Raw genomic sequence first — 26,744 nt, 5'->3', positions numbered from 1 at the left:
TTTGCCCCTGCAAATAAGCAACATGACAAAGGGTGAGCGTGATGATGAAAAGCCGTTGAATTATACATCTGTTTTTTGATGGGATATTTTCAAAACTTTTCTTTCCTCCCCCCCACCCAACAAAGTAATCCCCATTTTGAGCTTTTTCTGTATGTTTTTGAGAAACATTTCACCAGCGATCAGTTCAACTCCTACACTCTTCATGTTTTTACATCCCACCGCCCGTCAGTCACAGAGAATGGTGCTGGGGTGTCTGCCACCACCTGCTGTGTTCAGAGAGACGTTTCGATGGTGTGCTTGCATACGCTGTGTTTGTGTGTACAATAGTGGAAGTGTCTGAAGGGCATGTTATGTTAGGGTGAGTGACTGTAGAGGAGATTGGCCTGGATGGACAAATAATTGTATTAAGATTTAGGGTCAAAGAAGACTAAAAATAAATCTGTTTGTTTTGTTAATCATCTAACTTGGTCTGATGACATAAACTGGGTGATGAAATCAAAATACTTGTCCTTAAAGGTGTTTAAATAGCTCTAAAATATGAGTTTATGAGGCTGTACTCTGATTTAAATTTCCTTATAAATATCATTTGGATTTTTTTTTATCACAAATGTAAAATAGGAGACTTTAGTTGGTATTTGAAGCCACTCGTGTGCTGTATTTGGAGGTGCGAGCAGTATAAAGCAAGGGGAATCTGGAGGGACCTGAGCCCACAGATGGCAGCGAACGCGACATCTCCCATCACTCTCAACACTTCCACCCCCTTTTCCTGCATCCTCTCCTTTTTCCAGTCTTCCCCTAGGCTTCTCTTCCTTCTTTTATCCCTCCCCTCCCCCCACTGTAGACAACCCATCCCTGCCAAACTTAGCTCTCCCAAAATCCACCACCACTCCATCCGGTTGCTGCTCTGAGGTCTCACTGATTGAAAGGAGCATTATTACCTCCCGCTATCCTGCCCATCCACTGTGGAAAATGTTGCTTATTTGACAGTGGATGCATACAGATATTGCTGTAGAGGGTCTTTAGAGTTTGGCAGATACTTGGTGCCAAATCATATGCATGACTCCTCTTGCCATGCCGCTTCATGTGGCTGCCAAATGAGGTTCACTCGGGTTTTTGTCAAGGGACCTAGACTATTATTCAACACCCCCACACCCCAACAAGCCACACTCCTAACATGCACACACACCCACACACAAAATGAAAACCTGCGCTTTCTCAGTGCCCTCTTTCCCTCTCCCAACCTGTACCAGCCCTATGCCCTCCCACTCCCCTCCTACCTATGCCTTCAGTCTCCATACCACACTCATTATTAATGATCTAAGGGACAGCTTTCATTTGATCTATTACTTAGGACGGGACGGCGGCTGCTGTGCTGCTGCATCCCTGCTGGATCTTTAATTATTTCATGGAGGGCTTTCCTCCTCTCCGCTGCTCCTTCTCTGTTGTGCAGATGAAATATTGAAGTTGAGGAGTGTAGTGCAAAGTGGCCCCATACAGAGTAAGGTGTGTGTCTGTGTGCGTGTCTCCTCTGCTTTTGTAAGTGTACAGTGCATTTGTGTGCACAGACATATATCTGTTAGGCCGAGTTTCTGCTGCTCTCAGATGGATCTTAGTTTTTCATTATATGAGGCTCGGACTTTTATCTTGAAACTTCAAGTAGTGAAGTCACAGATTGGAAGCAGATTGCGTTAGTTATTAACTTCTTCCTCGAACTGCAATTCAGCTTTGAAATATTTTCAGTGGGTGAATATGTGAGTTCTTGTTGTTGTTAAGACTCCGGAGTATATTCTGGCTATCTGACAAAAAAAATAGCTACAAGTGTTTCCAAAAGGAAAAAAAAATGCTACGACAAATGTGAACAGAATTATTTCGCTGCATGTGTAATGCGATGTGATTATGGGCCATAAATGTTGTATTACGGCTGTGTTGAGGAGCAGTAATGGCATGATATCACCGCTAACTTTTTGTTGCCAAAAATATCAGCGCTTAACAACATCTGACGGGGAAATGTGGCTGACACCGCTAGCGCACACAGCTTTGCATTCAGGTATGAAATATGGCACGAGGCCTAATTGGCTTGCTCTCCCAACTTCATACATTTTGGACTCTCTGTGTTAATGGCAATCAAAATTCCACATGGGTCTATACTACATTCATTCTGTGCCATACAGAACATCCACTGAGGCACGGGGCAGCTAAGGAGCTTATGAATTCAGCAAACTGTACACAGCTGCCTCATGTAGAAAACCATACTCTATAAACATAATGACTTAATTTTAGTCTGTGTGACGGCATGCGATGGTAAGATTTGCATCCGCAGCACCTCTGCACTCAGTAAAACACTGAATTGCTATAACTGGTAGAAAGAGTGATTCCATGCACTTATGTGGGGGACCAATGAAATGACATTGATATACAGCGCTCCATTAATTGCCATATGAATAGGGTCTGCATTGCTTGGCACTCTGCTGATGCATCACAGTAAAAGAGATGGGTCACTCTGTCTTCTCCACCCTGCAGCTTTGCCAAGTTCATAATTACTAAAACCCCCAATTAATCTTCCCATCACATAGGCCAAATATACACTTCCTCCCTATATAAATGAGTTACAGTATATGCTCTTAGTAGATGTGCATGATTGTGTGTGTGTTTTACAAAAGTAGGCGTGTGTACATTTACGTGTGTCAACTTGAAAATGCCAGTGCTTATGAGAGCATCAAGTACAGATAGTGCCATGTGATCTTAGTGCATCACTTGTGTCAGTATCACACAGCTGAGTTCATGTTCTTGCGAACAGAGCAGGACATTGTGTTCATGTAGTACATAGCCAGTTATATAAGCAACACAAACATGCAGCTATACACAGTTTGTAGAAGAGAAAACACAAACACATGTTTAGTGTCATTTTCTTTTAATTCAAAAACTTTTTTTTACAAGTGAAAATATGTTATCCGAAGATAGACTGGGTTCTGCATTTATTTTAACAAGCTAACATTCAACGTACATTTTAAGATTTGTTTTTTCTTATTTGTGCATTTTGATTCAATCAGCAGTAACTCCTCGCCCTTATATAAATGTTCCTATCCACTTCACGAGCGTCAGTCTGCAAAAAAAAAAAAAGTGCTGCTACAAGGTATCTGGAGGCTACACAGTGTCTAATTTCTGAGAGGTCACAACAGTCGTTAGATGTACACTTCTTCCTGACAATACATTAGTGTGAGTATGTGTGCGTGTGTGTGTGTGTGTGTGTGTCTACATGAATATGTATTTCTGATTGTAGCATGCAGTTCTGGCCCCTGGCATTCAACCTTTACACGTTATGAATAGAATCTCTTCTCCACACTCCAATCTGCCCACTAGTCTGTCTGCGATCACATTTACGATGCCTTACTGGCACCTAGTGGTGACGGGATGCACTGCATACACTTGATGCTTGACTGCCAGCAGGGGAGATGGAGAATTGTTTACAAGTGGCATTTGCCCCTAATTAAAAGCAGTACTTGTTGGAGCACTCGGTCTGCAGAAGGACTAGCATCCACAGTAACACAAGCTGGGCCGCTGATCCTCCGATAAGCCTCCTCCACTCTGCGCACACACACACGCAAACATTGGTCAAGGAGTGAAGGAAGCGTGCAGCACAAGACAAATTTTAGTATTGTGATTGCTTACAGCTTTGCTGCACAGTAAGGTATACAATACAGTACATTTTTGAGAAACAACACAGATGGCTCAGAGTTCTGCTATTCCTGTTACCAGTGAAGAATTGTCCTTTTGATAGTGGCGGGCCAAGTCTGCAGAATCCCTCACTCATTCACAGGCTGACTGTCAACTCCCGCCATTTTCTAATTCTGCAGGCCCAACATCTGGCTGTCCCGTGTGGAAAGGCCATTATGTCAGGACAGAAGACGAATGAAAGTAGCCATCGACCTGTCTGTGTAGCAACTAACTAGGCCGGCAGTGCCTGCCAGTTTTGACCAGCTTAATGGAGCACAGCAGCTCAGCAACTAATCACCTGCTCTTTCTCATCAGCTGCCTCTCCCACGGGACTGTAATTGATTGTTAAGTGTTTGATGGATCAGACGAAGACTGAGCTGACTTGACTGTGAATCCACAGTCGGGTTTGTACTGATCTTCACTTTCATGCTCTAACACTCATACTTTTTCCTCTTTTTCTTTTTTTTAATATAAGTATAACATAGCGGAGCCTTTCATTTTTGTCTGAAGTGCCTGACATCACCAAGTCTGGGTACCTAGAATCATCGTACTTGTCCTCAATCAGATTAAGAGTGCCAGCAATATGCACAGAGAACTACTTTAAAAGATCTATATTAATGTTATCACAAGTTCACAACCAATTATTTGGGCTTTCAGTCTAAATGGGCATTTTCACTTGCTTGATGAGTGTTCTAATACAAGTATAATGCTAATTGAGTAAATAATACATTATGCATAAGCACTCCAACTACCTCACCTGAGTCTGAACAGCAGGTTGTGATCCAGCTCTTCCTCTTCATCAGTCTTTCCTTGGCCTCTGTTTCTCAGTCTCCTCTTCCTTTCCTCGGGGTCAAGTGTGAGTAAGACCACCAGGCTGGGCTGAAACAGGTCGCTAGGCCAACAGTACACCTCTGAACCTTCTCCTGGAAGGTTGCACACTGGACCACTCACCGCTGTGGCGATGGCATAGGCCGCTGTGCTGTGCCAAAATCTGGGGACAGGTAATCGATGGTGAATTGAAAGGTGAACGACAGGTGGAAGTCGCATCAGGTGACTTGGTAGCCACTGAATATTGAGTTGTATAGATCTGGATCTCAGCGGGATCTACAAGTTCTTACAAAAGAAAAAAAAAGGTCACAAAACAGGCAGACCTCACTCCACCCGCAACATCTCAGCTGTCTTTACCTGTCAACAATGACAGGTGTCTTCATGCCCTCTTGGCCTAGTTGTTCTGCTGTGATGTAGTTCCCCAGAGCATAGAAGGCCCTGCGGATGAGGGGTGGCTCCTGATCAAAGCGGGCTCTCCAGGGGGAAAGGCACTCTGGTGGGGATGGCAGAAGAGTGGCCCCCAGTGTATCCTTCAGAGACTCAGTCAGAGTGGTCTTACCTGTGATACAGAGGACAGGAAATAGATTCACCTCAAAACCAAAGAAAACAAAGTTGTGAACATTTTTGAATCACAAAAGGAGGGATTCATCCTTTTTGTTCATATTAAAAGAAACTGCGGTGGCCCTTGAAAAGTTCAACTAAAACTCCCTCTTGAACCACACAGTTGAGCTTTCATGAAGGTTTGAAAATAGTATTAGAGGAGCGAGCTACGCAATAAACCATTTCAAAGTGATGTAACTTTTCTGAGGTCATGATACATGATATTCCATTAAGTGAAGCTCCCTGGCAGATAATGGCTTTAGCGGAGAACAACCAGCCACCACTTTAGGACGACATCTATGCATCAGACTGATCACATATTTATTTATGAGGTAATGGCATTAACCTGTGGCATCCAGGCCCTCTATGACAATAACAGGGAAGTCTGGTTTATTTCTGGCCTCCACTCTGCTGGGCAGCAGCTCCAGCACAGTCTTAGCCTCTGGGATGATGTCACCACACTGCAGAACAGACAAATCAGTTAAGCAGGCAGGAGTGAGTCATAGACTGTGCTGTCAATGAGCGCACACAGTGCTGTGGGCCACCTGGCCCTCCCTGATAGATAAACGTTAGAAGCAAGAGCTCTGGGTCTCTTGGTATAAACTGCTATCCCTACATCCTCCACAAGAGTGCGCCCGTTTGCCAAAATCTTATGCGGTATACTAAAATAAACGTAAAACAGTCTTGTAAACATTAAAATGAGATAATACGTACTTTTTTCATCACGTCATAGGCCTCATCAAAGCTGTAGTATACATCAGAATTGATCATGTTGAGAGTAGATGGGTGATATTCTGGCGCTTCTGAGGGTACCACATAGTATCCCTTTGCCACATCCATCACCTGGCTTGCTGTCTCTGACCACATGTGCTGCGTCCACTGTTGGCCGTCTTCAGCTGGAGAGTACGAACAAACTAACACTGGGTCATGTTGTATTAAATCACTCAAAAGCCGCTCTATCGGGGAGGAAGTGTCAGAATTCCCTTTTAAAAAGTAACCCTTAACGAGAGAATCCCTGACGTTTGGTAGAAATGAAGACATGGGAGACAGGCGACATTCCGGAGGCAAGTCCCTCAGCAGTTTGTCTTTCAGCTCCCCGTAAAACTTCGCCGTTTTGATTCTGTCTCTGCTGCAGTAAACAAGGACAGAGTAGCACTTGTCACGGTTTTGAACTTCTCTGAACACCCTCGGCACGTCTTCTCCCAGGTGCTTTTCCTTAACAGCAAAATAAAAAGGCGCTCCATTTAGCTCCACTGAAAAAATACGAGAGCACCACCGTGGAAGAAGAGACATTGCGTGTTTTGACATCTTGTACACCAGATGCCCTTATCTGTTTCCAAAATATGGCCCAAGACGCATCGTGTGAGCGGAAGGGAAAACGATAGTAACGGCGCCAAACGGAGAAAACGAAACTTTTCGTTTACTGTGAAACGCGTTTATTATTGAAGCCAACGCCTCTCAGGGGCAGCTCAGGAATTCTTTCCAGGAATCCAAGTTGTGTTTCTTGAACGTGTTTAATGAAAATAAGAGACACCAAGAGACTGGACAAGTAGCGAGGCAGTGAAAACTACAGTGAACTAAATGCACCCAGACTCGAAACAGAAACTGTTTTACAAAGAACCATTTATCACTCAAAGTTTGACCATTAGAACTAAAGATCTATAAGTCCTGCACTATTTAATGGCATATCACTACTGTACATAAAGGTCTCTAATACAGGTTTAATGGACGAATAACAGCACTGCGAAGAAATGCAAAGAATGCGTTGTCATGACGCGCGTAAATTACTTCTTGCATCTCAGCAGAATGGAACCAGGGTAGGTTTCGTTTTCGTTGTTTGTAAACAGAAACTTTTGAGTCGCTCAGCTGACCGACTCTCCCTACCCTCTCTATATAAGATGTGCCCTGCGGGTTTCTGTTTATGACGCACCAGCATTTACCTTGCAAACATAGCAAGTCTGACAGCACAACTCATCTTTTAAAAAATGGATTTTTCTCCGGCTGTCTCGTCTCCCAGGCTGCTTCTGCGGCGCTTCATCAGCACCATCTACTGCATTTTTGAGAGCGCCTTTTCAAAACTCATTTACTGGACAACAGGAGCCTGCAAGGGAACAAACTCATTCGTTTCGTCTGCTGGTGATAAACTGGACCAAAACAAAGACCAAAATCCAACGATCCCAACGAGCGTCAACTACCACTTTACGCGCAAATGTAATTATAGATGTGGATTTTGTTTCCACACTGCAAAAACGTCCTTCGTCCTGCCCTTGGAGGAAGCAAAGAGGGGGCTTAAACTTCTAAAGGAATCAGGTGATTTGACAAATTAATAACAATAAGCTTTGTTTTTTGTCAAATTGCTGTGCATGCTATTAAATTTATGTCTTTTTTTTAAGGGATGGAAAAGATCAACTTCTCTGGCGGAGAGCCCTTCCTGCATGAGAAGGGAGAGTTTGTGGGGAAATTGGTCCAGTACTGCAAACAGGACCTCCAGCTCCCAAGTGTCAGCATTGTCAGCAATGGAAGCATGATCAAAGAAGAATGGTTCCAGAAATATGGTAAGATAGCTAAGTTATTAACAGCTTCTTTTTTTTTTTATGGGTACATTCCAGCTGTGCCATATACCATAAAATAATTTACATTTATGACCTCTTTCATTTTCATTTCCTCTTCTAGGTGTCTATCTGGACATTCTAGCTATCTCCTGTGACAGCTTTGATGAAGCAACCAACCAGCTGATTGGCAGAACTCAAGGCAGGAAGAGCCACCTTGACAACCTCTTCAAGATCTGCAGCTGGTGCAAGGAGTATAAAGTGGCACTGAAAATCAACTCCGTCATCAACATCTTCAACTATGACGAAGACATGACACAGCAAATCAATTGGATTAATCCTGTCCGCTGGAAGGTAAAAATGAAAAAATAAGTAAATAAATATGTTTGTACGGTGTAATCATGGATGTACTGAACCGCTCGTTCTTGTTTTCAGGTCTTTCAGTGCCTGCTGATTGACGGGGAAAACGCAGGCGAGACAGCCCTGAGAGAGGCAGAGAGGTTTGTCATCAGTGATCAGCAGTTTCAGGAGTTTCTGGACAGACACAGCAGCGTCTCCTGCCTTGTTCCTGAGTCTAATGAGAAGGTATAATTCTCAGACAGTGCAGCAAGTATTGCAAATATGTTTAACTGCAATAACCTTAATGTATTCTGTGGGAAACATGTTTTTCATCCTTTTTTAAATTTTTTGATTTATGTAAGGGTGTAGAATTAGAGCTTGGTATGCCTAGAATGAATACAATTTGAATATTATTATAGTAAACACACACAATGCACAGTTAAATAAACAAATTATGCAAAAGTTGACTTTTGAACACCACTGTCAGGTAGGAATTTTGATTTTGTTTTCTCCTTGTTGCTGTATAGATGGCCACCAAATATAAGGGAATTTTGGTATAGACTTTTGGTGTAGTTTATAATGCTATGATAACTTCTAGAATATCCATATTTCATATCTGTGGTGTGTTCATTCTGCATTCTGCATTATTCCTCAATTTTGCAGCACCATAGCATAAAAAGTAGGAACTAAACATATATATTAGGTTGAAAAATGAGATCAGCTCATCCTGCCTAAAATAATTCTTTGTTGTGCTGTAATTAATGGTTGAAAATCCAAAGTAAGAATACGCAAAAATGAAAATTTGTGGTCTTTTTTGTTTTAATAGATGAGGAACTCCTATCTGATCCTGGATGAATATGTAAGTACTTTAGATTATTACTAACTGGTAGTGCGGCTGAGCCATTTTATCAAATGTTTAAGTAAAAAAATGAACTGCATGTTTGAGTTATATGAACGTGCTCAAATTAAGTAAAAAGGCTTGAATTTGGTATAATTGTTTAAATAAGTAACTTGCTAGGCATTTTAGCTGAAGGAACTTACTTCATATGTTGATTCCCCCCCCCCCCCCCCCCCTTTTTTTTTTTTTTTTTGTTACAGATGCGTTTCCTGGACTGTCGAGAGGGACGGAAGGATCCTTCCAAATCCATCCTTGATGTTGGAGTAAAGGAAGCGATTCGCTTCAGCGGCTTCGATGAAAAAATGTTTCTTAAAAGAGGGGGAAAATATGTGTGGAGCAAAGCTGATATGAAGCTAGAGTGGTAAAACGCTGAGCCCGTGACCTTCTTCACCTTGTGTTTGATGCTCCTTTGCTAAGTGTTTGCATTGATATGCTCTACAGTATGCACATTTTGCACTAGGAATGTAAATATTTAGATATATCTAGGTGTGTGTGTGTGTGTTCTGGGAGGGTATTTGAAGGTTACGGTCACCAAATAGATGGTGATCCAGAAGTATTGTTCTTCTTTGTTTTTGATTAAATATCTAAATATCTGTCTTTTATGTTAAGCACTTTGGTATACCGCTGGTTTTTAAATGTGCTCTATAAATAAAGATGTATTGTATTGTAAATATATTGTACTGTTTATGATTGTTGAACAAAGTAACATTTAGTGTTATATTCAAATTATAATTTTACACAACAAATTTAGATTGAAGGACAACTTGTCAGTGATGTTGTGATAATTTATTTTTTATGTGGTTAAGTAACAAGGCAAAATAAAGTCATTTTTTCCACAATACAGTGGCTTGCAAAAGTATTCGACCCCCTTGAACTTTCCCACATTTTGTCACATTACAGCCACAAACATGAATCAATTTTATTGGAATTCCACGTGAAAGACCAATACAAAGTGGTGTACACGTGAGAAGTGGAACGAAAATCATACATGATTCCAAACATTTTTTACAAATGAATAACTGAAAAGTGGGGTGCGCGTAATTATTCAGCCCCCTTTGGTCTGAGTGCAGTCAGTTGCCCATAGACATTGCCTGATGAGTGCTAATGACTAAATAGAGTGCACCTGTGTGTAATCTAATGTCAGTACAAATACAGCTGCTCTGTGACGGCCTTAGAGGTTGTCTAAGAGAATATTGAGCGCAACAACACCATGAAGTCCAAAGAACACACCAGACAGGTCAGGGATAAAGTTATTGAGAAATTTAAAGCAGGCTTAGGCTACAAAAAGATTTCCCAAGCCTTGAACATCCCACGGAGCACTGTTCAAGCGATCATTCAGAAATAGAAGGAGTATGGCACAACTGTAAACCTACCAAGATAAGGCCGTCCACCTAAACTCACAGGCTGAACAAGGAGAGCGCTGATCAGAAATGCAGCCAAGAGGCCCATGGTGACTCTGGACGAGCTGCAGAGATCTACAGCTCAAGTGGGGGAATCTGTCCATAGGACAACTATTAGTCGTACACTGCACAAAGTTGGCCTTTATGGAAGAGTGGCAAGAAGAAAGCCATTGTTAACAGAAAACCATAAGAAGTCCCGTTTGCAGTTTGCTACAAGCCATGTGGGGGACACAGCAAACGTGGAAGAAGGTGCTCTGGTCAGATGAGACCAAAATGGAACTTTTTGGCCAAAATGCAAAACGCTATGTGTGGCGGAAAACTAACACTGCACATCACTCTGAACACACCATCCCCACTGTCAAATATGGTGGTGGCAGCATCATGCTCTGGGGGTGCTTCTCTTCAGCAGGGACAGGGAAGCTGGTCAGAGTTGATGGGAAGATGGATGGAGCCACATACAGGGCAATCTTGGAAGAAAACCTCTTGGAGTCTGCAAAAGACTTGAGACTGGGGCGGAGCTTCACCTTCCAGCAGGACAACGACCCTAAACATAAAGCCAGGGCAACAATGGAATGGTTTAAAACAAAACATATCCATGTGTTAGAATGGCCCAGTCAAAGTCCAGATCTAAATCCAATCGAGAATCTGTGGCAAGATCTGAAAACTGCTGTTCACAAACGCTGTCCATCTAATCTGACTGAGCTGGAGCTGTTTTGCAAAGAAGAATGGGCAAGGATTTCAGTCTCTAGATGTGCAAAGCTGGTAGAGACATACCCTAAAAGACTGGCAGCTGTAATTGCAGCAAAAGGTGGTTCTACAAAGTATTGACTCAGGGGGCTGAATAATTACACACACCCCACTTTTCAGTTATTTATTTGTAAAAAATGTTTGGAATCATGTATGATTTTCGTTCCACTTCTCACGTGTACACCACTTTGTATTGGTCTTTCATGTGGAATTCCAATAAAATTGATTCATGTTTGTGGCTGTAATGTGACAAAATGTGGGAAAGTTCAAGGGGGCCGAATACTTTTGCAAGCCACTGTAACTATTTGTCACTGTACATTTTAAACTTTTTTTGATACTATAATTTGTTTTCCTCTTAAGGGAGAACAGAAATAAGAACACACTTTTATGCAAAGTAAGATAAACATGGATAGCGTTGATCTGAAAGAACGGTGGACTCCTCTCAGAGCAAGAACTGGGCTATCTACTTCCACGAGGCTAACTTGTGACCACAGCAACACACAGTCAGCACAACAAAGCCACACCATTGTGTGGACCTTTCAGGCCTTGGAAAATTAAGTACACTGATTTTATCTGTTGTATAAACCTAGCAGACTGTAGCTGGTTCCAACAAGATCAGCAATACTTTTCTACTTTCAATTTACTGGAAATGTTGTATAGAAGTTCAAATAGCTCGAGTGGTTTCAATATTTCTGTCACTGCCTCTTTCTGGATATGGTTTAGTTGGTTTGTTTTTTTCAAACACATACCTTACAATGTCTGATTTATGTCTTGCAACACTCACACATAGCTGAACTGAAACTAATGTTATTGCAGTTCACTGCAGCTGATTGAGTACTGAGATGTAGGTCTCCATTTCTATTGCATAAAAGCTTGTGTATGAAAACACGTTTTTCTATTTGTAAGTCTTTTCACTTTTAGGTCTTAAAATTTAGACAAATGAATAAAATTTTGACTCGCAGACAAAAGAAAAAAAATTAATGGAAACAAGCATGTATACTAGTTGAAATTAAAAAAATATTAAATTTAAAAAAATGCCATTTTAAGCCACAGCTTTTCTAAATTAACAGCCTTGTTAATTATTAAAATCACTTTTTATGTTTCTGTAATAGTTAATGAACCAGTATGCACATTTAATGCATTTAATCAAAATGACATTTTTAAAGCTAAAATATAATTACTGTTGTTAAACTGTTGTCAAATTTACTGTTTCACATAAAGCTGAAAAAATAGTGATGCACACTAATAGTCCAATATGTTTGTATAAAACGTGAATTCCTTAACAACTGATTAAATCAATTGTTAGTTTTAAAAAGTTCTTAACAAACTGTATTTTCTCATTTTTTACCCAGATAAATAAGTACATAAAAGACATTTGTTAGGCACTGTGTATGCAATGTAGGCTGTAAAGGCAAATGAGAAAACGCTTAAAGGCGATTGCAGTGTTTTGACAGCAGGGGGAGCTGTTGTTTAGAAAGGTGGCAGGTGCTGAGCTCTCCTCTAAGGGGCACCGTAGGACAGCAGACGGAAAACCTCTCACAAACAAATGGCGTCCCTCCAGTGCGAAGCAGCTGATTTCCTACCGAGCAAGGCAGGAGGAACGGCGGATAGATAAACAGGGCGCCACCGGATCTCTTCTCAGCAAGGTTGTGTACTGTTTTTTTTTTTTTGTACGATTCGTGTGGCAGGGTGACGACTGGATGTTGCGCACTGTTCTGTAATCGAGAGTAGACCGCTGTTCCGGTGTGCAAACAATCCTCTTGTCAAGCAAAACAGAAAGGAGAGTGTCAGCTGCGGCTCGTGCTTCCCGCCGTTTGCTTATTTTATCTGCGCTGAGGCTTTTTTATGATTTGACTCGAGGTTTTTTGGTATCAGTGTTTGACCAGAGCTGGAACTCAGGCGCTGTGGGCGACAGTAGCAGGTCAAATGTGTCCGCCCCGACGTTTCAGGGCTACATAATGAATATGGGCATCACCCCTTCAGAGGTATCCTCCTCCTCCTCCTCCACCTCTACCACCGCCACCTCCTCCGCCTGACTGGTTGGCCGCCTGTTCGTTAATCCAATTCAAGAGATCAGCTCTTCAGCCCTTCCTGAGGTTACACTATCAAGACGGCGTTATCTCAGAAAGCCAGGTAAGGTTTTGTGCTTTTACTCAGTGTGAGAGAGCTGCTTGAGCTGTCAGTGTCAGTACACGGCTGTCGCATATTTCCGACATTCTCTCTCTCTCTCTCTTTTTTTTTTTTTTGTTGTTACTGCAAGATATGCTGTAGCTACCTGGCTTACAGCCAGCTAACTGATGCCGATGCCTGACGAGATTTCTAAAGTCTTAAGGTGTAGCTCCCCTCTGTGTTAGCGAATTTTAACATAAACAGTTGTAGTTAGTTGGCAGAGCAGTGGTCCTAAGTAGCTGTTGCTGCCACTTGCTTGGAGTTTGTGTAATTGGGTTGTTTCCCACATCCTTCTGTCATATTCGTCTCCTATGCCACAGCTGCAGGGTGCATAACATGCTTGGAGTTGATTGCTCCATTGAGCCCTGAAAAGGTCACTCAGCGCTTGCTATATACACGTAAAGCAGTAGGTTCCTTTCAGGGTGCAGCTGGATTACATGCATTGCTGTGAAACCAGGCTACTAGGTAATCAAAGGATTTATATAGTAATCAAGGCTCTGAAGTGCTAAAATACTCCTTTGCTATTTTCTTTGCTACCTGTAGACCTCTCACATGGTGTCATCTCCCCTCTGAGGGCTGTCAGTAAATCTGGGGAATATCTTTTTTTTTTTCTTAAACAACCATTTTTAGTAACGGAAGTCAGTATTTCCTGTATTTTATAAACATTATCTGACACGTCAATGTGAAGAGAAATTGTTTTACTTCAGCATTGTTTTGTTAAATGAAATTCCACTTTTGACACCAATCCTGTCATAAACAGGCTTTTAGGTGCCCTATCAATGTGCTGGAGAAAAAAAAATAATTTGCTCACTTTCTCCATTATTCTCGGATATAGCTTGCTCCCATCGGGGAATAAAATACATCGAGCTGCTATTCCTCTCTTCTGCAGCAAATTTGTCCAAAGCGAGCTATACTGTAGCTTGCTTTGTACAACACGCCCCTTGGAATGACCGGCAGCTTTCAGCCCGCTCCCAGAGGAAAGTGGGGTGCTGAGTTGACTTAAGAGCCAGAAGGAATGAGGTCATGATGCCGAGAACCCAGCCTGCTATTGAAGTCAACAGACTGTCACAAACAACACACCCATGAATGCACATGGAAACCTATACGTAACAGACATGTATGAAGGGCACTTGGTGTTTTTTATATAGACAAGGAGGTGTTATGATTGTCCTGTTGTGCTACATGGGCTTCACACAGGGCAGACACTTTCTTAGAAACGGTTCATCCAAGCTTTGCAGCGGTCTGTTTGACCTTGGCATTTGCTACGTACTAAAAAATATGCAGCGATCTTTGCAGGATACATCATTGCTGTGTTGCAAATAAGGCAATCTGGGAGACTTGGGAAAGCCCTGGGTTGGGCATTTATGCATTCTTTAAAGAGCATGTCTGCAACGACTCATGGCTGATTATTTGAGCTATATTGAAGGCAATCATATACTAAGGGTAGTGATTCCAGTGTGATCTGTAGGTTGGACCTTCTGGTTTAATAACAGAAGGGTGTCTGGGAAATAAAACTAGGGAGGGCCTTGGGTTTTTTTGTTTTTGTTTTTTGGTGAAACAGTGCTATAATTTGTAATCAACATCCTGGAGAGGCTGTTTGTCAGTGCTCTGTCCATCTTTAGGTCACTACAAAAGCACCTAATGTTAAGAAGATTAATTACCTTGAGTTGGACTTGATCTAGAAGTGGGGCTTTCAGTTTAAATACCCCTAACCAGCGATCAGACCTCAATTACTGTCAGTCCTCCAATGCCAGTAAAGCCTTGTTAGAGAAGTAAGGCTAAATTTAGGGGGGCTGACACTGAATGTCAAATTACTGTGCTTAGGTAACTGGACTTTCTAAATCCTTAGCGGTCTCAGGTATACACTTCATTACTGCAGTCCAGCTTTGTTAAATTACTCCTTTATTCTGGTAACATTTACACTTCCAGAGAAAAAGTCATTTTAGAGTAATCTGATTTCAGGGGTCGTGTTCTGCCTTTGTGCTGTCAGTCCTCCAAAGATTATGCAACGGCTTAAATGCCATTTCAGCAGGGTGTTGCTTGGAGTGAGTGTTCTGGGTGGTGGTGCTGGTTTCCAGGTGTGTGTGTGTGTGTGTGTGTGTGTGTGTGCATGGCTGGGGATAGAGTGGAGGATGGTGTACACACTAAACAGGCAATACTGCCGTCAGTTGAGCCCTAAATAGCTCCCGAAAATGATGTTCTCTGCTCCGAGAGCACTTTAGCTCTGTGTGTTATGGCTTGTATCCAGCCAGTTAGGATTATGTTTGGATGAGACGGGGATTGTTATGAGAGTATTATTTGGTGCTTGTGCGCTGTGCTTCTTCCAGACGGCCTCTTGGCATTTTGAACTGGTCTCACACCTCCTATTTTTCTCAGACAGGTACGGCTTTGTAAATTGAGACGCTGTTATGTAACGCACCACGGAATCTGCTGACCGGGACACTTTATACGACGGAGCATTTCAATCTTCTTCTTCATCTTCTGCTTCTTTCGCCTGCTCCCTTTGAGGTCGCCGTAGTGGATCATCTGGCTCCATCTCATCCTATCCCTTCCATCCTCTGTCACACCAACCCTCTGCATGACCTCTTTCACTACATCCATGAATCTTCTCTGTGGTCTTCCTCTTTTCATTTCAGTTAGTCCTCAGGAGTCAGGATAGTTTCACACAAACAAAGATTAAGAACAAAGAATTTTAGGCGAGGGAGAAGTGAACGCCAGCTGAACATCTGTTTCTTGAATATTAAAGTTTCCCGTGTTCCAGCAGATATATTTGCACCATCCAGGGATAAAATATCTGACTTTCACTGCAGTTCTAGGTCCTTTTTTTTTTTTTTTTTAAATTTTGTCATGCATTTTACTGACTTGTGCAGAAAACGGTTTGAATACTGATAATTTATCATCATTATATTGCAGTATTTCCAGCACATCTTTGTAAAGCTTTTATAAAGAGAAGAATTTGGTGTCTCGCATTCACACACCACGGGTTGGTTAATAATTTGGAAAAGAGTCAGGAAGAAACATTTTGTAGGAGGAGATGGAAGTTTTTCCTCCTACAATACTCTCAGTAGACTATAGTTCAACAACAAATTATGTTTTCTGTTCATTAAAGGGGTACAGCTCACACTTCAGCTACTGGGATTAAGCCAGCCCTTTGCTCCTACTATGTCTGTCTCCATCACTGATGCTCTCCACCTACAGATAAAAGCGGCAAATGGAACACGTTTGGGCTCGTGCTCAGCTGAGAATCATTCGCAGAAATGATGAAAACCGCTAAGTGAAGTAGATGAGCCAAGTGGTAGGCTGGGATCTCGACACCACTGAAGCGAAATGTGGTGCAGCCTGGCATTTTGTAAAGCATAGATTAGTGCCACTGGGGATTGAAAGAGGAAAAATTACATTGACAATGTGAAAATCCCCTTGTTAGAGGAGATGTGATCACATTACAACTTGGCCTGTTGGGCAGATATCGAAGGTTTTTTCCTGCACCATTCTTGTTTTGGAATGAATAAGACTTGGAAAGTTGGAATCATTAAAGCTGCAGCAACCACTTGATGTGGTTATTGCTTAGTGCTTAATGCTATTAAGAACACCGTCGCAAATTTAGTGTTCAGACTTGTTTGGATACAAGGCCTTTAAAATTTAGGCTTGTTTAATCGGGCTACTTTTTCAATAATCCAGAATAATATTGGAAAGGCAGTTTTATTTAATTAAATCCTAAAAATCCTAACTAAGTGGTGTGAAGATGTTTGGGAAGCTGTGGTCAATGCAAGTGTTTTTATGAGTAAGTTTTAATCAAGAACATTGCAGGGGTTTTTCTGTTTCCAGCTTTCCATTTTTTTTTCATTCTCTGCAAAAATAATGTGAAAATTAGAGTCTGTCAGTAACTCTGATCAATTTCTTCCCTTTCTTTCTAATGTCCAGTGTAACAAAAGTATCTGGATCGGTTATAACCAATATGTGACGGCTAATGCCTGACACATATCCGAACTACAAATAGGTGAAGCCCAACCCGATAAGGATTGATAGAGAATATATCAAAGTATCAAAAACCTCTAATGGGGCTTTCTTTTTGGCGTGTCGCCAGGGTGTTGTAATATTTCCCCCCATGTAGATACTTTGAGGGCCTTTACTTACCTTTAGTGAGATAGTATCCTCTGTGTTTCTACAACAAACCCAACAACAGGATAGGAACATTTCCTAGCATGGGTTTGGGGCTTCCTCCTTCCCATTTCTACGAGAGACCTGTAGACTGGGTTTTCTATACAGGGTAGCATCCCACAACAGCAAGGAAGGAAAGAGCTGGGAGGCAGAGAGAAAATAATATGCTGTCGTGGTGATTTTTACGTGATACAAGAAAGTATTCTGTACAAGATGATAAGCTGTGATGTCATGTCATGGCAGGACTACAGGGAGTAGGGAGGGTCAGACTGGGGCATGAGATCTTGGGGGATCTGACTCTATTCACTCTTCTGTTTTGTCTGCTTTGCAGACTCAGCGATTAGCAAAATTGCTTGTGAATTGTTTAGCCCACTGCTTGGTGAGAGTGCCACTGTATCCCACAGATTAGACTCTGAGTGCCTCTCTGTTGGAGTGCTTCTCACTCCTGTTTTGTCCATGAAAACACTATTGTCCAGTGGAGTGACGGCAGTGCTCAGCATGCAAGAGTCACGCTTGTTATTTTAGCCCTTGTTGTGTATTTTCCTCATTAAAATAACTTCAGTGAAAGACTAAAATGGCTGACACGACCCGACTTAAGTGTCTTGATCAGTACTATTTAGTGGCTTAAAGCTGTGGTGAAAAAGGACATGCAGTTCTTTTTATTTCTTACTTCTCTTCATGTCATGAATTAGCTTTTTTGCCCGATCTTGACATAAACTACTCAGTTCATCTCAGTTCATTTAGCACACTGCAGTGGCATAAGGAATTTGTCCCCAGGGCATTTTTTTCTAATGAGGGACATGTAGACTATGCCTCGTGTGTGTGTGTGTGTGATATGCCAATCACACACACTGAGTGTTCAGCCTGACATGTAAAGGGAATGAATCAGTTTCAAAATATGAGACGTGTGTGTTTGACATAGTAAATTGATCATTCTGACCTTTTCTCTTATTTTCAAAAGCAAAATTTAAGAAATAATAAATCCTATTTTCCTTGTCATAGAACTCCATTGTCACTTCATGATATGAACACAAGACCTGTTACGGTTTATTTGTCTTAACTCGTCAAACTGATGGGGTGAAGACAGAGTGGCATCACCTCCATTATAAGTCCAAATAAATCAGGAAGTGTATATTAGAAACTGCAAACATCTTCTTGTCTTTTCTTTATTCAGAAACACAGCCTAATATGTGTTTTTCAGGAACGTTCTATCAGTGTGCAAATACGGGCCTTATTTGTCAGTTGTCAGCTGCTGCTCTCAGTGGATGTGTCCTCGCGTTTGTTGGCTGTGTGCGTAACAGTCAAGAGTTTGTCCATTTAGTCCATCTATGCAGCAGCTATTAGTATTTTCTAACATTTTAATTTGTATTAAAATTCACAAGAGATTCTAATGAGTCTGATTTCAGAGTTAAATACCGAATTTAATTTAAATAAATAAAGAACAACCTGGTAGGGAGGAAAAAAAAAACAAAGAACTTTTACAAGATGAAAGCCAAAAGTGCTGATCAACCAAACAGAGTCTGGAAAGAGAAAAATTCCTGCCAGCTGATATTTGTTGGATTCTGTTTTGGACAGAAGTACAAAGTGAATTCTGGACGCATTTGCATAACAAACTAAAACTAACTTTCCTTCATTAGACAAAGCAGTTCACACAATTTCATACCCAGCTGAGCAGTGTTACGGTATTAGATAAGTGTTCTTTGTCAGCTAAAGCCAGGGGAAGTTTAACAATTTCCCTGCATGATTACAGATATATGAATAAGTCAAAATCGTCCACAATAATGACCTTGGACTTTACCTGTTATTGTCTGCTGTAATTTAGTTAAACCCTACATGTAAACATAAAGACTGAAGATGCAAAGCGGTGAGTGACAAGAGATACCCAGCAAAGTCGACCCTTCGCCCAGGCTCTCTCCATCTGTCAATAGAAATGGGCTCAGTGTGGCATGCCTGTCATCTTCACTCAGCTTGCGAGACAATAATGTGTGCCAGCATGGGTTTTTTTGGAGGTGAGAACTAGCTTACCGTCTCTGGTTACAGCCTCATTTTTTTAATTTTTCTTTTTTATTGCATACCGACTTGGTAAGAAACAAGTATCTCCTGTTACTGTCTCCACAACAACATCCGTATCTTGTTCATTCTTTGTGCTGTAGAGAACTGTAAGTGCTGTTACCACTGACAATAAGACTCTGTAGGCAAGAACTGGCCCCCTTGCTTTAGCCCCCATCTGACTGTTTTGCTCTGTGCCTGCTGTTCACCATCATGTCATTCAGTATTCAGTCTTTCTTTCTTTCTTTCTTTTTTTTGTATAAAGGAAAATGGGGTGGGGCTCAAATATTAACAAAAAAAAAGAGCTTTGTGAACTTTATTGATGAGTGTGGCCCAACATCGAGTCTACTTTCTTCAATGTAGGCTCTTTACAACTTGAAGGAAAAAACAAAATGCTACAAAAATCTCATGAATATTTACACTCAGTCATTAAGTACTGCCAAAGCTTCAGCTTGTTTGCCTAATGGTCTAGTTAGGAGGCATAAAAGAAAAGAGCCCTTTTTATTCCAGCGATTTTCTTGTATTTCCTCCAGTCTTTTATTTTTACTGTCACTCTTTCAGTCAGTTTTTACCCATTTCCCTCTTTTTCATGCTCACTCATGCTTTCATCTACATCTTCTTTCCTTCCCTTTTTCTTTTTTGTTTCCCGTCTTGCTAGTCTGCTTCATTCTAGTTTATTTCTCTCTTTTCTCTGAAGGCAGCTCCAGCGGGTGGCATTAACACTGAATGTAGTATAGCTTTGCTGCATTCCCCCGAATTTCCTCTAGCTGTTGACACATTAATGGTAGGTGACAAAGATAATGGCAGTTAAGCCACTGTCACCTCTGAATGGGCTGCATTCTTTCCTTTTTGTCATTCTTGTTCAATTGAAAATTATTGAGGAAAACAAGACCCTACCCTCCTGTTCTTCCATCTGGTCATAGTTATTACCTATATCAAAAATTGAACTGGAAAATAAACCACAGAAAACAGCATAAACGGACAGGCTGTGGCATTTAAATGGTGTTCAGCTGGTATTAAGGGGACCCACAGTTTGCCAAGAAAATATCTGAAACTTTTAAACTTGCAGCATTAGCCTGAACTATTGATATAAGGCAGACGCCAAATTCTGACCCTACCATCTGAATGTCACAGCAGAAAACGAAACCCGTCAGGCCAGCAACATTTTTACTTTTACGGCTTCTGTTCGTGCAAATTGTTGGCGAAGTTTCCTGTTCTTAGCTGGCAGGAGTGGCACCCAGTGTGGTCTTCTGCTGCTGTGAGATTTATTCAGCATTCAGAGCTGCTTTTCTGCATACCTCGGTTGTGACATTATTTTACGGTTGTCTTTCTGTCAGCGTGAAGCAGTCTGACCATTCTCCTGACTTCTGAGATAAACAAGACATTTTCACCCAGAGAACATAGTTTCTCTTTTTCAGAACATTCTCTGTAAAACTGGGAAAGATCCACTGTGATTTTCCCAGTGGATCTGCAGTTACTGAAATACTCAGATCAGGCACCAACAACAAAGACATGTTCAAAGCTGCTTAAATTACCATTTTGATACTCAGACTGAAATTCAGCAGGTCGTATTAACCGTATCGACATGCTTGACTGCACTGAGTTTATATTATATTTAGTTGGGGTTTTTTTTAAATCACCATTTCACTGTCCGTCTGGCCCACACTGCAAGATGGACTTTGACTTGCTAAGCCCACTGACAGACACACACACACACACACACACACACACACACACACACACACACACACACACACACACACGCACAGCACAGCACTCACAATGCCAAAATACATTTGGGTGACTGTGTAACTCACTGGGGCATGTAAAAACTAGGCCTATCACAACTCTTGGCTCCCCTCCCCCCACCCCACCTATGTGTCAAGGACAGACGGCGTCTGTCCCCAACCGCAGCCTGTCAAAAAGAGCAAGTCACCTTTCACTTTTAGCAATAGAGCCACCCAAAAATACTCTGTGTGCACTTTGACTTATAAAATGTAGGTTAGCTGCTCTAAAGAATAACCTACGCTGTCATTATATACACGGTAGTGCATTATGGTTATAGCTTCAGCAATCACATTACAGCTGCTCATCAGTTATGCCATTATTTTTGCTACATAGGTTGCTGTACTATCTGGATGATGTCATCTTTGGATGTGCAGTTGCACAATAGTGTATTGCTGTCGTTACAGCACTTCTCATAAATTATAACTGTGAACTGCTTTCTTTTTGAGGGTTTAAATGACCTATTGCAAAAGGGAACCAGTGTGCGACGGTAAAACTGTTAAGAACAGGAGCAAACACAATATCAATATCAAGTACCTGCAGAAGCTTACATGCTTTCCTCTTTTATACACCGTCTATGATGCCAACACAATGCAATTCTCAAGCAGAGTGTGTGCTGACCCCGACAAAGCAGTTTGAGTTTTCAGAAAGCAACAAAAGCACTGATGAACAAGCTCGTAGGATCACACATTTTAAAAGCATACCTTCTACAGATACTTATGGAGTTGTGCTTAAGTAAGAGTCAACTGACAGAACCCTTCTCCTCAGAGCACAGAGGGTTTGGGAACATGGTAATGAGCCAGATGCTCAGTATTTTGAATTAAGAGTCAGATATGTAAATGGTTTGTTTGCTTGCATCTTTTAAGAAATAATTCATGTGAAGCTCAAGTCCAGTGTAATACTGTTTTTCTGCAAATTCACAAGTTAAACTTGAGATGATTTATTATAAAACTTACTTTTAAGCATTTGTGTTGCCCCCCCCCAGTCTCTGAAATATTGGTACACATGGAGCACAGCTGCTTTACAGGATGCTCATCCTCAAGAAGTTTGAATTGTTGTACCTATCTTATTTGCTCAGTTTTGTGCGTAGGCTGTGGTTATAAATAAAGCCCGTGGTATGCCTGTTTGTTTGGTTGCCTAGGACAGCGAGTAAAAGCCACAAGCTTGCACCATGAGGTGACAAGAAGAAATATCAGGCAGTAAAGGTGAGCCAAGGGAGGCTGGAAAAAAAGGCAAAATTGGCAGATTGCCTGTCGCTCTCTCTCCACTGCGTCTTCTTCCTTCGCAGAGTTAATATGGCATAAACTTAAAGGCCTCACTAATTGACCACAATGAGCTGGGCTGGGCTTTTGAGGGAGGAAAGGAAGGAAGGAAGGAAGTAAATTGGGGGGGGGTGGTCAGATGCGGTTATTTCAGACTGACGATCACTGTGCACACAGCTCAGCCTGGAGTATTTTTTTTTCTTTTACTTTTTCTTAATAATTCTTTAAGAAACAAACAAATTCCAGTTTCTGTTAACTGTATCGACATTTCAGAAGATTCAATAACTATTTGTGTGCGCATAGATTCTTGAGTTGCAATGAATCATGCTTCTGTGAAGAGTGATGCATTCCAGCGAAATGCAATTAAAGGACCAAGTCCAATGAGACAACAAGGAAATGATTGTAGCTGTGTGCCAGACAGAAATGTTGCTCAGAAAAGTTGAGAAAGATCTGTTTTCACCGATAAAGCCAGTCAGAACGAAAACTGTTCATGACAGCTGGTGTTATATCATTCCTCTAACAATATTCATTTGGCTGTGGCAAATAATCACACGGGCGAGCATCTACTGCACTGGGCCGTTCTCATAATTTACGTAGGACAATATGAGCTGTTTACTGCAGCTGAACACAATTCGGTATTTACTGCGTGTCTTTCATCACACTGTCTCTGGCTCGTCTCATTGGGTGAGAGCAGTTTCTTTCTGAATCAGGCAAATGACATTTTTGTGCGTGTGTGAGAAGAAAAAGAAAAAATTGGGTTGCCCAAACTTGCAAAGCAGTTAATGGTTGCTGTCTTTCTTTTAATTTCAGATAGGATGCGACGTGAAACTGTGCTCAGTTGAAAACGAAGAGCTGAAATACTGATTCTTTCAATGCTTGCCCATCTGCATCAAAGCAAATGACACAGTACAGATCGTACACACTGGTGCATTATAACCTGTTATTTGAGGCTGATTCCTAGTGAATGTAAAGGCTTGCATTGTTATTCAGCGTGAGGCTGCTTTTTGAAGCATGTGAAAATGTGCTCTCACTTCTAAAGTCTCTCTGAGGGGGTTCAGGTGAGAATTAGCATTTTAGGATTTTCTTTGCAAGCTAGGAAGCAGCATTTATATGAATGCACCCTCTGATCAGAAGATAACACTGGGAGCAGTGTATTAATATCAGTCTAGCTTTTTTTTAAGAAGACTTTTATCAATTTTCTATGTTGGACTACTTTGTTAATTGTTTACTCATAAATGACACACTTTCTGATGGATTAAAATAGGTTGTTTGGTTTTAATAAGTAAATAGAAGAAAGCAATGTTCACAATTCAGGAGGACTTTGACTGGAAAAACACTGTAACTGTTGCGGATTTGTACAAACATTTCCAAGAAAGGAATTCAGAGTACTGCTACTCATTAAAAACATATGTTGACATGTAGTTATTCACCGTTGCTCTTTATGCTCTCCATAATTGTACCCACCTGTCATGATGATGATGGCATCGCCCAGCTGCTGCAGATTTTCTGTTTCCAAGGTGCCCCACTGGATTGAGATCTGGTGATATTTGTGTTAACAAGCAGTTCAACAGGTGTATCTGTAAGACGATATACATGAATTCCCCAACAATAAAGAGGCATAATGTTTATATGCTGGTGATGAGTGAGTCTGTGTCTGGCCTTGCATCATAGTCCTCATATGTAGCATGAAAACCTTGAAATCGTTGAAGTGAGGTCAGCTTGTGATGTGAGGCTTCGGGCAGTATGCTTTTTGGTTAAGGTTTTGCTCTTACTTGCATGGCTTGTGTGTGTTTGTTTGACTGCGCTTGGGTTTGTGTACTGTGGCTGACCTTTGCCTTACATAACATGATGTAGGTGAAAAAAAACTTTAATGGGTGGCATCATATGCCTTCTACTGCGGCAAGAAATCCCATTTACTTGTTGTTCCCTGGAGAAGTCAGTCACTCCTCTGTGACTAGTTCCACCCCTGTTATGCAATGGATTGTTAATGCGTGTGTGTGTGTGTCTGTTTGTCTCCTGGATATGGAGTCATTATGGCATGTATGGTGCTGTAGCCGGTTAAGCTGTGAGTGAGGGCTATTTTAGACTGTTGACTGACACATGGTGGACACTGCACAGGAAAGATGTTTGATTTCTGAGTCTCACTTTATTAATCTTTAACTCTCTGACCTGACCTTTTCAGACTTATCGTACTCAGGAAGGCTATATTTGAAACGATAGCACAAGTAGTCCATTGCTTTGAATATCCTGTGTATCTGTGTGCGCGCGCGTGTTTTTCTCAGTGATAATGGACCATCTAGTTAATAATGCAGCAGAGGGATCGCACTGCACCACCTTTTCTCGTGAAAACTCATTTTCCGTTTGCCGTTCTATCTCGCTCGCTCCCTCTCCTCCTCAGGCCATGTCAGGGCTTTACAAAACCATTTCATTTGTCCACATCGACCCAGTCTGTCAGTGTTTGCACAGCCGATATAAAACCTGGGATTAGAGGAAAAGGTTCAAGTATTAAAGTACCCACTGTATTAGGAGATCCTGCTCGTGGAATGTAAATGTATATTAATTAGTAATTTAGACAAAGAGACAAAAAAAAAACCTAATTTCAGTCACCCTGGAATATCTTTTCATTCTAGTCATCAGCAAAGCTTTTTGCTTTGTAGTGTTAAGCATCTATCCTGTGAAGTGTCAGTCCACTCCTGCTGGTGGGGTTCAACTCGTATTCAAATCATATTTAGTGATGCAGTTTGTTGATTGAATGAAATAGTGGCTAAGCTGCTTCTGTTTTTATAGAAGTTCCTGCACATTTACTTTATTATTCATTTTTGCATGGTGATGATCCAGGCTGTCTTAACATGTTTATATATATGTATATATTTTTTCCCTAAGCTAACAAAAAGGGCTATTACACACCATTACACTAAATTGTCTGGCTGCATTTGCAGTTGTGACATCATTAATATAGTAATTGGTTTCTCTTTTGACTTTTTTTTTCTTTTTTTCTCCTTTTGGCCTCCAAAGCACACACCTCCACACACTCCCCCGAGGGTCATATTTATGAGCTGGCAACACCCTGATAACAAATTGCCATTTAAGCTTTTCTATGAGTTCAGCAGCTACATAAAGGAGCTTCCTCACCACTCAGTGCTTTCTGGTGAGCGTGATGGATGGTGGATAGATGGATGGATGGATGGATGAATGCCAGGCATTTTGAGTGAGTCAGACATGAGCTGCATCTCATTTTTCTAATTTGTCCTCTCAGTTTTTCTCACTTTGCAATTTCCTCCTTGGCCCCTCTACCCTAAAACACAACAAAGAGATGCAAAACAGGAAGAACCGAAGCAGTCCAATTGTAACAAATTTGCCCCCAGTCAAGCAGCAAATGAATTAGCATCAATTACTAGTAACAGTTTCCCAGCTTGAGAGTTTGAGTTTTTGTTTACACAAACAAGAGTAGTGACACATTTCATATATTATTGCTTAAACCTGTACTTTCAGATGAGCAGTTTTCCATCTTAATGTACATTTGCATTTTAATCATGACTCTTCTTCCTCCTACTTCTACTAACTTGAGGATGAGGAGGCTGTCTCACAATGTTTGGAAATATTTATAGTGAAAACACTGAAATTATTCCCTTTTATCATTTATCAACCCATTCTATCTAAAGAGAACCATTTGTACCAACAATCCAAATATACTTACACCCTTTAATTGGAACACTTGTTCAGTTCCTCTATATTTGACCCCCATTCTGTTTCTTGTTTTGAATGTTAGCAGATTGTCTTTACCATGTCTACAAGCCTAAATGCATTAGGTTGCTGCCATGTGATTGGTGAAGAAAGGTGATTTAAGTGACTTGTTGAACTATGGCATGGTTGTCGTGCAAGATGGGTTTGTCTGAGTATTTTAGAAAATGACGATCTGCTGATGAGTATTGTTGCTGACCATGTCTACCTCTTTATGACCACAGTGCGTCCCTATCCTTTAATGGCTGCTTCCAGTACGAGAACACAGCTGTGTGATGACATCATGTCAATATGGATCAAAATCTCTGAATGTTTCCAGCACCTCATAAAGTAGTCAGTGGACTAAAAGAAGAAACCAGACACAATCCTACAAAGAGATATTTGCCACATTAGCAGATTGTAACTCTTATTATTTTAATATCCTAGCACACATCATCTGTGGATTGACTTTACCGCTTAATGAAGTCAGTCAGTGGTGGATGCAATGACCTGCATTTCCCAATCT

The 26,744-nt window shown here is 41.2% G+C and overlaps 3 protein-coding genes across 3 annotated transcripts in view; 2 read left to right on the top strand and 1 right to left on the bottom strand.

Moving 5' to 3' along the window:
• Window positions 1-2,906: 2,906 nt before the first annotated feature.
• On the bottom strand, window positions 2,907-6,564 carry cmpk2 (cytidine monophosphate (UMP-CMP) kinase 2, mitochondrial). The gene is made up of 5 exons (XM_063498559.1): window positions 5,857-6,564; window positions 5,489-5,603; window positions 4,900-5,101; window positions 4,472-4,705; window positions 2,907-3,585 (listed from the first exon to the last, which is right to left on the bottom strand). The coding sequence occupies exons 1-5, from the start codon at window positions 6,448-6,450 to the stop codon at window positions 3,465-3,467; spliced, it is 1,266 nt and encodes a 421-aa protein (XP_063354629.1). The 5' UTR covers window positions 6,451-6,564; the 3' UTR covers window positions 2,907-3,464.
• Window positions 6,565-7,014: 450 nt separating this feature from the next.
• rsad2 (radical S-adenosyl methionine domain containing 2) lies at window positions 7,015-9,738 on the top strand. Its single transcript, XM_063498560.1, has 6 exons — window positions 7,015-7,452; window positions 7,536-7,697; window positions 7,816-8,045; window positions 8,127-8,276; window positions 8,857-8,889; window positions 9,129-9,738. The coding sequence occupies exons 1-6, from the start codon at window positions 7,128-7,130 to the stop codon at window positions 9,291-9,293; spliced, it is 1,065 nt and encodes a 354-aa protein (XP_063354630.1). The 5' UTR covers window positions 7,015-7,127; the 3' UTR covers window positions 9,294-9,738.
• A 2,911-nt stretch (window positions 9,739-12,649) lies between these two features.
• rnf144aa (ring finger protein 144aa) overlaps window positions 12,650-26,744 on the top strand; it is a 30,261-nt gene continuing 16,166 nt past the window's right edge. The window contains exons 1-2 of the mRNA XM_063497245.1: window positions 12,650-12,721; window positions 12,951-13,208. The gene's annotated coding sequence lies outside the window, so the exon portion shown is untranslated. The remainder of the gene's footprint in view (window positions 12,722-12,950; window positions 13,209-26,744) is intronic.

The sequence above is a fragment of the Pelmatolapia mariae genome, linkage group LG16_19 (genome assembly GCF_036321145.2).
Source record: "Pelmatolapia mariae isolate MD_Pm_ZW linkage group LG16_19, Pm_UMD_F_2, whole genome shotgun sequence".
In the NCBI taxonomy this organism is placed as follows: Eukaryota; Metazoa; Chordata; class Actinopteri; order Cichliformes; family Cichlidae; genus Pelmatolapia; species Pelmatolapia mariae.
This window is presented reverse-complemented; position numbering and strand designations above follow the sequence as displayed.

Coding starts and splice junctions, on each gene's coding strand:
- cmpk2 (XM_063498559.1), bottom strand. CDS start 6,450: ATGTCAAAACACGCAATGTCTCTTCTTCCACGGTGGTGCTCTCGTATT. Junction 4,706..4,899: donor ACACCTGTCATTGTTGACAG/GTAAAGACAGCT, acceptor ACCTGTCCCCAG/ATTTTGGCACAGCACAGCGG. Junction 3,586..4,471: donor AACCTGCTGTTCAGACTCAG/GTGAGGTAGTTG, acceptor GTGTGTGCGCAG/AGTGGAGGAGGCTTATCGGA.
- rsad2 (XM_063498560.1), top strand. CDS start 7,128: ATGGATTTTTCTCCGGCTGTCTCGTCTCCCAGGCTGCTTCTGCGGCGC. Junction 7,453..7,535: donor TAAACTTCTAAAGGAATCAG/GTGATTTGACAA, acceptor CTTTTTTTTAAG/GGATGGAAAAGATCAACTTC. Junction 8,890..9,128: donor ATCTGATCCTGGATGAATAT/GTAAGTACTTTA, acceptor TTTTTGTTACAG/ATGCGTTTCCTGGACTGTCG.